This window comes from Fulmarus glacialis, unplaced genomic scaffold (genome assembly GCF_000690835.1).
Source record: "Fulmarus glacialis isolate BGI_N327 unplaced genomic scaffold, ASM69083v1 scaffold6121, whole genome shotgun sequence".
Lineage (NCBI taxonomy): Eukaryota > Metazoa > Chordata > Aves > Procellariiformes > Procellariidae > Fulmarus > Fulmarus glacialis.
The window spans coordinates 45427-60984 of record NW_009193409.1 but is presented as its reverse complement, the minus strand read 5'-3'; the positions used below and the strand labels follow the sequence as shown (position 1 = coordinate 60984).

General features: G+C 44.6%; 1 protein-coding gene across 1 annotated transcript; it reads left to right on the top strand.

The window, feature by feature from the left end:
* Positions 1-1348: 1348 nt before the first annotated feature.
* Positions 1349-15497, top strand: FAM228B (family with sequence similarity 228, member B; the record flags this gene model as incomplete). The annotated part of the gene is made up of 9 exons (XM_009587443.1): positions 1349-1456; positions 3565-3669; positions 4580-4699; positions 8000-8074; positions 8743-8940; positions 12657-12734; positions 13577-13664; positions 13769-13913; positions 15455-15497. Coding segments are annotated over 9 exons (960 nt in total), but the record flags the coding sequence as incomplete, so codon positions are not given.
* Between the last annotated feature and the right edge of the window lie 61 nt (positions 15498-15558).

The following is a 15558-nucleotide window of genomic DNA, read 5'->3' as shown; positions in this document are numbered from 1 at the left end:
CGGCACGGCGGTGTGCCGGACGGGGGGAGCGGGGGGCTCTGCTGCCTGCCCTCGCCTCCCCTCGGGTCTGTGGGACTCGCCTCAGGGCTGGGGAGGGTGCGGGGCAGGCGGGGCCCCTGCAGCCCTGAGGGGGCCCAGCCTTTCCTTCTCACCGGTGTTGCCCCCATCGCTGCCTCCGAGGTGGAGGGGCCAGGCCCGTGCCTGTGGGCCCTCTGGACGTGTGCACATTATCTGTTAGCTTAGCATTCGCAAACTACTAGGTTCTTTTCATAGAGCTGCCGTGTTGGCCCTGGAGGCTGGTTCTTTCCTCATGCTCTGTCCCGGCACCTGAGGGAGTCAAGGGGACCAAGCCACCAGTAAAGGCAGCCAGCTGTGTTTGCAAAGGGTGACATCCATGTATGCTGAGGAGACGCTGACACGTGAGCCTACAGGCACGGCCCGCATAAAGGTTTTTGTCAGGAAGGGGCTTTTGACAGGACTGAGGCATGTGTGAGGATACTTACTTTTTGTCACAGAAATAATTAAAATCTGTCTTCTCAAAGCTGCTGCAAAGACACGTGTTTGGGTAGAGACTGAATTGTAGCAGATGGGTGTTTGGGGGTGGATGTTCTGCTTTACTGAACAGGACTCACGAAGCAAGAGAAACCTGTCTTTAAAAAAATAACTGACACAAAGCTGTACTGCTGACAGCAAAGTAGGATGCAGGTGTATCTAGCAAGAATTTTTAGGCAGGGTAGTTCTCAGGTTTGATCATAATAGGACAAATGTCCTAATACAGAACAGCCAGCCTGCTCATGGGGGTTAGCATTTGTGCACACAACTGTTAGATTAACTTCAACTCTTGTTTAATCTGTTCAGACTTTGGAAATCCTTTACTGTGTTTCTGTCCCAACACATGATTAAACTTTTAGTTTTAAGAGCTGCAAAACAGCTGGGGTCTCATAAAAGTGGGCTCTGCCTTTGCCAGCCATGGAGAGTTCGCATCTCATAGCAAGAGTCCAAACAAAATGGAAAAAAAAGGATTAAGATTCAGTGGCAGCTTTAGTTACTAAGATTGGGGAAAAAAATCTGCAGCTAGAGATTTACCACATGTGATTTCTTTAAGGCAGATTGCTACAGCAGGCAGATTTTCTGTCTTTGCTCTGTTTTGTCTCTCCTGGGGTCCCAATCCTCTGTGATAAAAGCAAACGTCTTTGCTTTGTGCTCACAGAAAGGCTCAGTCTTTCTTTGTAGGATGGATGGAGTCTTAATACTAGTTACTGAAAACAGATGGAAAAGAGGCTAGTGTGGGGTTTTTTTGTTTTGTAAGCTTAGAAACTATAAAAATATGTATTTTCTTCATCTTAAGCTTGTGCAGGGATTTAAAGCATCCCTATCTCAGAAGAACAAAACTGCTTTGAGTGGAAAGAAATCTGCAACAGATGTCCTGAAGCAGGAGCCCGTGGCACCTTTGCGGGTAGGTGGGATATATTGCCCATAGGAAAGTGTGTTGACTTGTCTAATACTAAGCTTCTAGCACTTTAAGTATCCGGATATTCTTCAGTCCTCACTGTTTGCCTGTTTATTTTATATCGGAAATGAGTTCAGTGCTAATGAGGGTACGCTTGCTGTTATTTATCCATGCAGATAATATAGTGCACGGCCTCCTTTAATCGGTCATTGCAGGATGAAGAATAAACTGTGAGAATCCTTCCCCTGGTCCTCAGAGACCATGAGGTCAGATACGCTTTACAGCATTCCCTGGAGCTTAGTAGACTTGGGCTGTCTGGAAAAAGGGGAGATCGTTTTCAGAGCAGGGGGCTTCTCCCAGGGAATACCAGCCTCCCTGGTACAGGGAGGCACAACACTCTGCAGAAGCCATGGGGCACATGTAGACAAAAAAATTTTCATTTCCAGATGGAGAGAGGTAGGGTACCTGCTTTCCAAATCATGAGTAATGTCCTAATTGCATGCCTCTATTGTACTTCCTGTGTCTTTTGTCTCCTCAGTACAGAGAAGGCAGGAAATCATGTTGGAGGAAGTGCCGCTAGCCTGCCACAATGCTAAGGCTAGTATGTATTTCTGGTTTTGGCAGCTGTCTACAGTGGCTGAAAAAAATACAGTAGTAGAGGACTGGGATGTTGTGACCTATTCCACTGTGAATCTTTTGGTTTTCCTTGTGTCTGATGAAAGGAGAGAAGGCTTGCGAAGCTATGCAGGAGGGAAGGAAAGTCCTTGATACCATGTGCATTACATTGGCTTTTCCCCTTACTTTGCTTTGTCCTGGATTACATGGCAGAAGTGAGGTTTTTCCTTTTACAGAAGCAGTTGGAGTGAAGGACATGAGCTCGCAAATTTGAGAAAAGAAATTTTCAAAACTTGACTGGGTGAGGCTCTGAGCAATCTTGTCTATGAGGTTAGCTGTTCTTCAAGCAGGCAGTGGGACCAGATGACTTCCAGAAGTCCCTTCCAACATATGCTTTCCTGTAGTTTCTGACTGTTTCAGAAAGAAAAAACAAGAAAACATTTCCCTGAGGAGGCAGGAATATCCAGGCAGATATGTCTATCAGTGGATATGAGCAGGGAGTATGAAATGAAACAAATAAAGATGTAGATTAAATACTTCGCCTTGAACCAGTGGTAAGAGATTTGAATCTGCAGTCTAGAGAGGTCAGCTGGGAGTCAGTATCACTGAAGTGCTGGGTTGGACAGAGTAAACTCTTAAAAGTTGTCTTGTACAAAAAGTGTTATTTTGTACAGATACCTGATTCAGAGAGTCTTTGTAGATTCTTTTAACTAGATATTGCCAAAAATAATTGAAAAACAGATTTTTTCTTTTCATAGCCGAAAGATCTGGCTGAAGAGTGTGGAGGTCAGTATCTCTGCAGAAGTAAGCTTTTATTTTTGTCCACTCTTTACCTAAGTAATTTTGTGACTACATCGTTTCCTGGAAGCAGCGTGTCTCCAGTGAACCTGAAACAAATGGAGGCTTAAATGGAGGTTCCTGTAAAGGGCATTCTGCCTCTGTGGTTCTGCTGTCTCTCTGTTACAAATTGATCCAAATATACTGGTGCACGTACAATAGAGGAGGTGGAATTTCCTGGCTGGAGCTCAGAGTTAGTGCTTCAACATAAGCTGCATCTGGTAGAACTAACTTTAAAAACCACTAAAATGCAACCATCCCTATGGTGGAATGTAGCGGTTATTTGAAACTGACTTTTATGTAATTGAAAAAGGCTCAAAGGAAAAAAGTAAGTCAGGAGCTGGAATTTGATAACTGAAATGTTTTCAAAGCTGACAAGCATTCTGGAATAATTTGTGAATCACTTTGTTCTTTGAAACAAAATGTACTATCCATTGGTCATGGAGATGAGGACAGACAGTTGCTATCGGAGTATCTGACTACAAACCTGATACTTCATCTCTCCGTTTAACTTTCTGTGATAGGAAAATGCTGCTGGTATCAGCAGTTAGAATTCCTTTAGAGATTTGTTTCATTGTTTGGTGGGAATTGTAAGAAAACTAGTTTTTTGCTGTTTATACAATAGTTTTATACGGTTTTGAATGTTTTAATGTTTCTCCTAGACTAGTCCAACAATGCGTACTGTGAATGGCTCAGAGACTCCCTGGCTACTAAGATTTACGTGTCCAAGACCTGTGAGAGAACACGATCAGCAAAGGGCTTGGCAGGTGAGTGACTCTCAACATTCCTTCTGCTGCAGATTCTACTGTGAAGAACGAAGGTTCAGGGGGATCCCAGGATATTTGGGTGTAATTGAGCTCCTATCTCAGAATTGGCCACCAAATACCACTGAAGTTCTAGACAGTGATCTGGTCAGTCTGTCTGCCTGCTGTCCAGGACTGCCTTCCCCAGCACGTGCCTGAATTCATTAGTGAGTCCTACTTCTCAGGAACGTTTCTGTGCTTTTGTCCCTCCCTCCTAGGCATGCTTAGAAATGTGTATTACAGGAAGATGTGTGTGCTCTGTCCTTCCTGTCAGCTTGTTGTAGGTTGAGGCCGTCTGGCGTCCAAGTACTGCATGAATCTTCCAGAAGAAGCCAAAAGTTAATGCTGGTCAGCAGTGTTAGTACATTCAGAAATGATACTGCAGCCTGTCTTACGTATGCATGAGCAGGCTGCTGACTCAGTAAGCGGTGGTCTGATATTACAAGAGGTGCTTGAACTATGAGCAGGTGGAATTGAACATCTCTCTCTCTCTCTCTCTCTCTATGTATATCTATCTCAGCATATCTATCTATCTATCTATCTATCCATCTATCTTCGAAGTGTGCCCAAACCATTAAAATCATGGCTCTAAACTGAGATATCCCAATCTCCATTGTTTCTGTTTCATCTGTGTGAAATATTCTCCATCTCCTATCCTGAAGTATTCCTGAGAACCGTTTCAAGGATGTTTTGTTGTACTTCCTGCACAGAAATAATGAGGTTTGCAAGGCAGCATGGTGTGAAGATGTTAGATAAACTGCTTACTGTTCTATCCCAGTTTGTAGCTTGATTGTGGAGCCTAGATGAGAACCTGATCTTTGTAAAGCAGGTTGGCTTTTTATGCAGACCTTTTCCTTTTTTTACATTTATCCAGAGGTTCTCCTCAGCACCAGCAAAGACTGGTACAGCAAATACTTTTGACTGCAGTAGGCATTTTGGGAAGAAAAATAATACCAAAGGTTGGCTAACACAGAAAGACTTCTGTCGTGCAAAGGTATGAGTGGAGGAATGAAAAATGGTTATTTGCAAAGTCCTGTAAAATCCAAGATATGTTTGTCATTGGGAAGAGGAACAAAGAACTCTGGAAATAGCAATCCAATGGGTTTTATTGAGCCCTTGCATCCTTTCGAGGTAGCTTTATTGAGTCCCAATGCAATTTGGTGTGGAAATGTTTCCCATAAAACCTTAAACAAGCTTGTGACTAGTTAGAATCATAGATTCATAGAACAGCCCAGGCTGGAAGGGACCTTGAAAGATCACGTCCAAAGAAGAGCAACGAAGCTGGTGAAGGGTCTAGAGCACAAGTCTTATGATGAGCAGCTGAGGGAACTGGGGTTGTTTAGCCTGGAGAAGAGGAGGCTGAGGGGAGACCTCATCGTGTTCTACAACTACCTGAAAGGAGGTTGTAGCGAGGTGGGTGTCGGTCTCTTCTCCCAAGTAACAAGTTATAGGAGGAGAGGAAACAGCCTCAAGTTGTGCCAGGGGAGGTTTAGATTGGATATTAGGAAAAACGTCTTCACAGAAAGGGTTGTCAAGCATTGGAACAGGCTGCCCAGGGAAGAGGTTGAGTCGCCATCCCTGGAGGTATTTAAAAGCCATGTAGATGTGGTGCTTAGGGACATCGTTTAGTGGTGGACTTGGTAGTGTTAGGTTAACGGTTGGACTCGATGATCTTAAAGGTCTTTTCCAACCTAAATAATTCTATGATTCTATGATCATCGGGTCCAACCTTTCATGGGAAAGGGACGCTAGATGAGATTTATCGAGCACCCTGTCCAATCCCATCTTGAAAACCTCCGGTGATGGGGACTCCACCGCATCCCTGGGGAGGTTTTTCCAGTGAATGATTGATCTCACTGTAAAGAAATTCTTTCTTATATTGAGATGAAACCTCTCCCAGTGCAACTTGCCCCCGTTGCCCCTTGTCTTCTCCATGTGACTCCTTGTGAAGAGAGAGCCTCCGTCCTCTTTTGTAGCCATCCTTTCAGTACTGGCATACTGTGATGAAGTTCCCCCTGAGCCTTCTCTTCTCCAGGGAGAACAGATCCAACTCCTTCGGTCGAAGGAGACCTAACTCCTTCAGTTCTGTAAGGATTCTTCAGATGTGTATCGTCCTGAAGGAAAACTTTTCACCTGTTCACTGATGTGCATTCTGAGTACGTTCTGCTAGTGGTTTTTCTCAGCTGGAGAGATGGCCATGTCTCCCTGGTGCTGTTAAGGTACTAGTTTTAGAAAGGTTCTGTGATTGTGTGAAGTAGATCTGTCAGGTATAATGCAACGTGCTGGTTGTTTCAAATAGTAGGATGAAAGAGTCCTAAAAACATGCCAGAAGTTTAGATTTCCCCTTTCTCATTTGTTTTTGGTTTTTTTTTGTTTTTATACTGCTTGTCTCCTCCCTGCTTGCTTTGATGTATGATGTCCTGCTCATCTCAGGATAAGAAGCCTGTTGAAGTGTGGAGCTGGTCAACAGGGTCAAGGCAGGCATTACTGGAAACTGCACTGTTTATTGGGATTAAAAATTAATATTAAGCACGGGGAGTAGCAGCCTGATTTTCCATTCTGTGCATCAGATGCATTCCTTGAATCTTGTGCTGCCACCGGCATGGTAGGCTTGTGCAAAAATGCGATGGCTGTAGCTCAGTTTTTAAATGGCACAAGAAGGTCACAGCAGGGGTGACTTTGAATTAATCTGTGGAAGCCACAGGAGGTAGGCAGCAGGTCAAGCAGATGAAGTGTGAATGTTTCAGCCCTACCTCTGGCTTAGGCTTAAGTAAAACCAGGTCACTTGAGGATTAACTTGTGTTGGTAAAAATATTTAGTATGAATGTTCTGAAACTGATTTAAACTTTTAGTGATACCTAAGCTGGTATTAGCATCTGTGCAACTCTCGTGAAATGCAAACTTGAAAGTGATCACAATCATGCGATGTACTAGCAGAGCCTTCTTGATGGTTTAACCCAGCACCTCATTTCTCAGTTGGGACTGGCTGTGAGCATGCCATTTACAGCAAAGCCGCTAACATGGTCATTTGTTAAGCTGTAGGAACTCAGTTGCATGCCTGTTCTCTTAGGCTAAGATGATGCAAGTGAAGCAAGTTCCTATCAGTGTCTAAACTGAGGGTTAGTCCCAGAAAGCAGAACAGATTGTAAATTTGTTTTAGCTGAAGTGACATGGCCTGTCTAAAACAGGTTATGTCTTAGTTTCCTCCATTGCAACTTACCTCCTGAATTTTTGGCATAATGCTGAAAAGCTGGTAATTTTTTTTATAGCAGATTCTTCAAGATAAATTTTGCCATGGAATTAAAATTCTTTGTGAACTTCTTGCTTATAAAAGCTGCTGATTGACTCATGAAGACAAGATCCCTTGGTTAACACACAGAATTGGTGCTGCCTGATCATAGGGGAGATACCCCCATTGCACACGTGCTCTAATCTTGCCTGGAGGGTCTCTATCCCCAAATGATAGACAAATTTGGTCTGTATTGCTTGTGCTCCTTGGCCGGAGTGCAGGAGTTGCACTGTTAAAATAAGCCACATGTTAAAAGGAATTACCTGTTTAAAAATCAAACTGACAACAGCAGTGCATTGCAAGGGCTGTTGTTCTTAAATCATGTTTTAGTGTCCTGATATTCGTGATGCAGGGAACAGTTTCTCCCTGTTCTGATCTTCAGAAAGAGTAAGATGAGGATGATGCTAGAGGAGAGCTTGGCTGATGTCACAACAGTGACTGAGATTTAAAATGCAGACAAATTAATGAGCAGAAGCAGCAGTGAGGCAGTTTCTGGATTTGGAGGGGTTTTGCTCATTATCTTTCCTCTTACACTTCACTGTTTTCCTCGGTTTTTCCTTTTATACTTTTGTGAATTCCTGGATATAATATCTCATCATGGTTTTAATTTGTTTGATCACTATTTGTATAGTGTGGCTGTATCTATATTGAAAATGAAGGTGCAGAGAGATGCCTCTTGCTACCTTCATTGGGCACATGTGAACAGCAGAGGCAAGGAGCAAGTGGTGGTGCAGTCGCGGTGAGGAGCAGCCAAGGAGGTGTATGGTTTGGTCCCACTGAATATGTACATTCCAGTTCTTCCAGCACTCTTCTGTTGCTACATTTAACCTAACTATTCAGAGCAAGTCTCGCAAGGATTTGCCTGCCTGTGCTATTCTGCCAGCTGTGTTATGGTATAATGTGTCTTTTATCACAACAGAAGTAATTATTTTGAATTCAAAGGTGATTCTAACTCCTACTTTAAGTCCTGCTTTTACTTCATGTGTTTCTTTGATGTTTTGTTAGGCAGCACCTGATGAAAGTCAAGACATCATTGCTTCTGCTCAGGGCATCTTGGACAGAGAAAATTATTTTGTGAGGGTAAGAAGTGGTATCTCTTCTGTTATTTGCTGTGTGCTTTCTTGCATGTCAATGTCTTTTCTCTCCATCAGTGATTCATGAGAAAATGTCAATTGTCTGTATTCTTGAAAAACTAAATTTAAAAGTGCAAGTTTCTGGCCTCCTCAGTCTCCTTGGGATAGGACTGAAGTGGTAACCCTAAATATGAACTTAGGAATTATCTGTCTTTGGTGACTTACCTGCCTGTTTGCACCTAACTTTTGTTCTGTGGATGTGATTAGATGGTGACGGCGGGCCTGTGAATAAAGGGCAGGAGTGCTGATCTGATCTAGCAGGTTGCCACTGCTGCAGGGAGAAAGTCCTTCTCCTGCTGCCTCTCTTGCACAGTCTGGTGTTTCTCAGACCCCCACTCTGAAGTGATTTCAGCTCACTAACCTGATGGGAGAAAGTGAATGATTTTCTGCCAGTCTGGCACTACAGCTTGAAAAATCAGAGTGTGAAAGGGAGAGCTTGGAGCCAAGTGGTGGGAAGTGGAGAGAGGGAGGAGCAGAAAGAAGGGCTGGAAAACAGGGCCCTTGCAGCAGTGCCCAGTCAGATCAGGTCAGGCAAGCTGCGTAGCTTCCCCCGTGGACTCTTTAACATGGTTGGCCAATAGGTTGTATGGTTTTTATTTTCCATTTCTTACTCAGGAGGTGGACAGGTATTTGAGGCACAATGATTTCTTAAATCTGAGAAAGAAGGAAATCCTGTACAAGAAATGGCTTGAGGATGTTTCAGAGCCACTGCTGCAGAAAATTGAGGACAAAATGGACAGCCAGTCAAGTGAAGAAATTCGGAAAAGGAAAGAACAACAACTCTCTCTCTATTTAAACTACTGTAAAAACAAGGTATCAACCAGAAGTAAATTTCTGTGATGGAGAGGGTTGCATACAGAGGGTGGTGGACAAGATCAGGGTTTTAGCTGTTATTCGCTGTTCAGTTGAGTAGCCTGGAGTTCAGCCTTACCTATAACTTATTCTTCCCAAGGACTTCTCTAATGGTGACATACATCGTTACAGTTGTTTGTTTAAGTTCACCATCAGATATGAACAACACCCCCTACGTGCTGGGGTCTGAATATGTTGAGACACGGTATTGTGGTGGGTTTCCCTCTGAGCCGGACCATTCAGAGGGAAAACCTTGAGCTCTGTCAGTTGAAACCAAAGGCTGAGTCTGTGACCAGTGGACCGCACTCATGTCTCAGGAGTTCAGCTACAGCAGTACTGCAGTATGTTGGCACAACACGAATGAAACGATTTCGTGGCTTTGGATGCTATTGATCAAGCTTTATAAAAGAAAAAAAGGTGGGAACAGGGAGCCCCCAACAATTTTCTTAAGTTTGCATGGGGGTGGATAGACCCAACTCATGGATTCTGTAGTTCCGTGTCTTTCAGTACTCATGCAAATTGCAGTCACTGTAGGAAATACTTGTTGGTTTTGTTGATTTTGCTCTGAATTTCACACCACTGTTGAGTATCAGATCCCGTGACTCAACTTTTTGCATCTCAGGAATGGATATATAGAGCAGTAAGAGCAGTTACATCATCTGCCACAAATAGAATAGTGTTTTATATAGAGTGGGCTTTTGTTGTCAGTGGAAACCACTGCACAGTGGAGTTATGAGACTGTAAACAATCTTCCCATCCAGAAATGAGAATGTCATGGGAGCTGTGTTGTTTTAATGAGAGCAAATGATCTCTTTTTCAAAGGTCTGATGTGAAAGACCCATGCATTTGAACTGCACGTAATGACAAAGAACTGAAGTTCTGGGATTTAGAATATATTGGGTGTACTGTACATATTGGGTCTGCATCAGTCCGTCTTGCAAGCTTCTGTGTCAGGTCAGGACTTTTCTGGGTGTCCTCCAAAAGCAATGGCTGGTGTACTGGGATGTGTCCTTCTCCCTGAACAAGCACAGCACCAGTGATCAACCTCCATCTTTTCTCCTTGCTCTGTGGTATTGGTTCTATTATCAGCACATCTGAAAAGCAGGCTGAAGCCCTTCAGAGTAACAGGACAATTAATTTGCATAAGTTTGCATTAATCATGGCAGCATATGACAAATTTTGCAGAACTTAAGACCCTTCTGCGGATTGGTTAATATACTGACTTCTGGCTGTGCATTTCCCCCCCTGCTTCTTTTTGTCCATTTTTTCTTGCTCTCTTCCCTGCTATTAGGCTTCTCCTTGTCCTGTTCCCCAGATCTCCTCACCTTCCTGTGTCTCTGTCACAAGTCCATTCCCCCTTTCCACACCTATTCTTCTTCCTCCAGTCTCATCTCTCACTCTCTTTCTCTCTCCAATCAACCCTTTTACTCCATCCCCAAGTCTTTCACTGTTTTGCCCCTCTTTCTTCTGTGAGACTCCCCAGTGCTGTGTCTCCCTCCCCTTGTTGCTTCTGATGATTCCTCCAAGTTCTCCACTGTCCTTTACTTTCCAAAGCTGCCTTCTCCCCCTTTCCTCCATTGTCCTCCTCCCCTCTAACATTCTCTCTCCTCACTGTCCTTCCAGGTTCCTGCATCTCAGTCTTTCTGTCCGCTCACTTTTCTGCCTCCTTTTTCACGTGATCTGAGCCTTCCTCCTTTACCTCCCTTCCTTGATGCTCCATTGTTCCAGTGACCTGCTCGTATGTGGGTTTTTTGCCTTAAATCTGCCTCCTTTTGACCCCCATTCTCACCTCCTCTTTACCCCCAGTCCCAGGGACATGCACTGCAGATGCATGATGAGATGGTTGGTCATAGTGTGAAGATGGCAGCAGCGCTACTTTTCTTCTAGCACGCTGCAGCCTGCAAGGAGGGGGAAGTTTCCCCAGCCTGGATTGCTGCTGTGTTAGCCACAACTCAGCTTCTGGTAGTCCAGGATATTGTAGGCATTGCGTACTGAAATGCTGCAGAGTAAGAGACCCTTCCGACTTGTTTTTAAGAGCAGGCTGTTGCTCTGCTTTCTGCCAAGGGGTGTGTGAGCGATAATACATCGACTGCATGAAGGGATCAAACATGGATGTGCTTGCACAACACCTAGCACAATCGATTGAGGTCTCAGCACATACTGTGATGGGGTGATATGTAATAATAAACCAAGGGGTGGCACTAAAACTCTGCAAATTGAGGCATTTTAGGGCTTAAAGATTTCCAGGGACAGAAACAGGAGACGGTGAGTGCGGCTGCTGCTTGCTGTCTGGGGAATTGCCAGATCCTGGGGAGCAGAGGCCCCTGCAAAGGCAGCAATATTCATGCTCAGCAGTAGCTGAAGCCCCATGGAGCTGCCCAGGTGCTTGCTGAGTGTCTGGGAACTGCATAGGCCGTTGGGGCCTGGCTCGCTTGCCCACGTGAGCACCTTCAACATAGTGACCTCTTAAACCTACTGCAGATCCCGCTTTTTTGGATTTGGACTCGTCTTGCAGCACTCCTGAACTGTTCAGGTTGAAGTATGTTTTTTCCAACTCTCAACTTGAAATTACATCCACAGATTGCCAAAAAGAACTGTGTAGGGATGAGACCTAGAGGGCCACAGGCTCCAGGGGACCCCTGGAGAATCATCTGCACAAGAAAGCTGAAAAACTTCATTTGCAAGGTTTTGGAAGAATGACTGAGAGTAGTAGGGAGAAGTATTTTATATGCTTGCCCTGTTCTTACTATTCTTAGGGCATTGCTTGTGGCCTCTTAATGAAATAATTTCCTAGTCTAAAACTGGGTTTTTTTTTTTTTTTTTTTTTTTTTTTTACTTACATGTTTTGCTTTGTGATATGTACAGCTCTTATTTGATGCAATATAGGCAAGTCCTGGTTTATTGGCCATAAACAGTGCATTATAATTTGGAGACAAATGGTTGTAATTCACCTTTCTCAGCATCAGGCTTGATCAGTGTGTCAACCTCAGTATCTGTTCAGCTTCTTGATAGCCTGTTCGATCTTGTGTTCTTTGGTCTTGGCATCAATAGTGAACGCCAAGTGGTGGTACTTGCTGTTCCCCAGCTAACTCTAGTCATAGGGAACTTGTACTGCAGAATATGAAGTTTATTGCAGGCAGAGTTCTCAATGAGATGGAGCTGTGGTCTGGACCGTTAGGTATAGTTCAGGTCTTTACTCCTATACATAGATAGAAAAGCATGCTCATGACCTACACTTGGAGCTTGCATCTCACAGACTAGTAACTTGTCTAGGGCTATGGCTGGTGGGTGGTCAGTCACTTCTTTCTTTTCTTATTTTCTTTCTAGTATCTGTTTCCTTCTCTGTCAAAACATTTTCCCTTGAATGAAATTTCCATTTTCTTGACTGCCCTAGTTGTGACTAGCATTTTAGCCTGTAATTATTTCTGGATGCTTCATGAAATCATTTATTATGTATTATTTATGCCTGTGATAAATTCAAATGGACGGAGGAACTTTACCATTACACTTCAGGCACACTTCCTGCAGTGTGTGAAAATTCAGGAGTCCTTATCTCCACCACCTCTGGTGCTGTGTTCATACCGTGCCTGGCTGTGTAATACCTAGGCTGGCTGCTCTCTCACTGTTTTATCACCAGTGGCTTCTGAGACCTGACCTGCTACCTACTTCTCCCACAGGGCTATGTGGCTTTGGAAGCTTATGACCCATCAGAGTACGATCCGTTCTTCCTGAAGACATGTACAGACTGCTGGAAGGTGTGATGGTTATTTAAGCCGTGAGGTTTAGAGGCACCCTTTGACCAGCAGGAAGTTAATGGTTAGAGAGGAGGCAGAGCGTGTTACTGATGTGCTGCTATGGGGCTGGTGTAGAGCAACACATTCTAGTTTTATTAACTGAACAAATATGGGTCCCAGCTCCTACTGCATTTAAGCCCAAGAATGTCTGAAAATGGTTTTCACCAGGAATGTGGTTTGGATCCATACTAAGCCCAGATCTGGAGGCACAGTAGGCAATGGCAGGGGGGGAGGGTTGTTTTCCTTATCTCAAATTCATTGTGGCAGCGTGGGAAACTGTCTGTCAAGGGCTGGCGAGTTCCCAGGCAAGCTGGGTGTGTGTGCTCTGTAGAAGGAAATAATCTGACAGTTGAGATGATCTTTACAGAAGCTCACTCAAATGCACCAAAGATTTGGGTACCTAATAGAAGAGTTAGGTAGGACAAATCCATGAAGTGCAATTCTCTATATCCCTTCTGGATGCTGTGAGTCCTCAGAAGCTGTGGGGACTGAGCTGATACTTCATTGCTATGTGCCACGCAGGGTTCATCAAGATCAACTGCCTCCAGGAGATCAGATCTCATGTCTATGGCCTAACTTTGTGGCAGAGTTGTTGAATGCGTTATGGCCTGCTTAGGAGCTGAGGTGCTCAGTGTTTCTGAGGCCACTTAAGTCTGTGCCTCATGATTTTATTCATAAAAAATGAGGTTGATCCTCCTTCCCTGCTAACCAATGGTGCCTTGACATTCACCTCTGACTTTTGAGGCTCTCTGACAAAGTGCTTGTGTTGGTGCATAAGCATGAAATAACTGTCTCTGTCACAGGTTTCCATACCAACTTTACAGGATCCTCTGTTAAAAGACATTCAAAGAAAGTTTATTGAGACAGGCATTATCAAGCAGTGTGAGACAGGTATTTTAAACAATTGGTATCCCTTGGAAATGTTTCATATTGGGGGGCCATCCTCGCTTGTGACAGTAGATTCTCACACGAAGCACTTGTTACTTTCCTGCCAGGAAGACCGTGCTCTACCAGAGAGCTGAAGGAACTCAGTAAAGCAGGACTGCCACTGCTTCCTTTGAGCCGGCAACGTATGGATGCAGTTGAGTGGCTGAAGATACCACATGCCTACATTGCTAGTGAGGTCCACCAAAGGAAGAGGTAAGAGCTAATGTGTTAATATTGAGAGGCAGCACAACAGCTACAGTGGATGAGGCCTCTCCTTTTTGGTTGCATAGCAGAGTATTTGCTAAAAGTTAAATTGCATGGTGAATTCTGTTTTATTGCCTATTTCTCCTGAGAAAGGAGTGTTGGTGAAGGGAAAGCCTTCAGGTATGGAGTGGACAGCAGGATGTATTAGAGTAGGGCATTGATGGTCAAGCTGAGCCCTGAAATAAAGTGGCTTTTGGTGGGGAGTTTCCTGCATTTTCTGCACGCAGCCTGGCAGCCAGCCCTACAGGTCAAGCCATGGAATGCCTCCTGGGTTCTTTACTGGAAGATCTGGAAGGATTTAATGTTCATACTTGCTTTGGGTTTTGGGTGGGTTTTTTTCTTTGCTATTAGTTTTTAGATTTTGGGAGCAAGAGTGAGGTCATACATCACAAAATGGTTGAGGTTGGAAGGGACCTCTGGAAGTCATCTTGTCCAACCCCTCCTGCTCAAGCAGGCCTCCTAAGGGCTATCTGCCCAGGGGCATGTCCAGATGGTTTTTTAATATCTCCAAGGATGAAGACGCCACAACCTCTCTGGGCAGCCCGTGCCAGTGCTCTGTCACCTTCACAGCAGAAAAGTGTTTCCTGATGTTCAGATGGCATCTCCTGTGTTTCAGTTTGTGCCCATTGCCCCTGGTCCTGTCACTGGGCACCACTGAAAAGAGCCTGGCTCCATCCACTCTGTACCCTCCCCAGGTATTTGTACACACTGATGAGATTCCCCCTGAGCTTTCTCTTCTCCAGGCTACACTGTGCCAGCTCTCTTGGCCTTGTCTCATGTTTGCTCAACCGGTGTCCTTTGTTGAGATTCGGTGTGCGTCCTGGCTCAAGCCATGAGGCTGGTCCTGTAAAGGAGTGGCCTGCACTGAGGGAGCCTCACACCATTCCAGAAAGTTGCATCCTATAGCTACACTTCATAACAGGGTTCTTTATGGTGTACAGACTGGTTGGACTCAAAATACAGTAGAGATCACAAATGGTGAACTGAACTGGAGCAGTGATGCAGCTGCCTAAGCTGAGAACACTAGAGAGCCCCAGCTGGCTTGCCCTGATAGAGAAGCACTTGGGACCTGCAAAGAGTGATTATTTTTTTTTAAATTATGCTGCTGTTTTTTTAAAGTCCCAGTGCTCTGATTCACCCCTTTTGAAAGCTCTCTGGTTCTGCCATTGCAGTACACAACACTTAAGGGAACTCCTGCTCCCCAGTGACAAAAGCATCAAAGCTGAACTGGGATCCTCATGTCCTCCTGAACCAGGCCCACTCTCTCCCCCTCCAGCCCCTGCCCTGGAATTTTGTACCTCTTACTGGCCCAAGGCTTTACTGCAGCATGTTTACAGCAGTTACGGGATAATGGCACATTCTAGAAGGAAAACTGGTCACAAAAACATTTCCTGGAGTTGACTCAGTGTGGGAAAGAGCTAGTGCAGGAAGCTGTGCTGGGCTACAGCAGCCTTCGCGTTGCATGCAATAGTTTTTACTTCTGTTTAAAGGCGGAAAGTCATCAGCCACCACAAAGATGGCGAGAGCCGATGATGTCACCTGTCCAGCTGACGGCAGCGGCAAGCACAGCCATCAGAAGGTACTATTTGCAAAA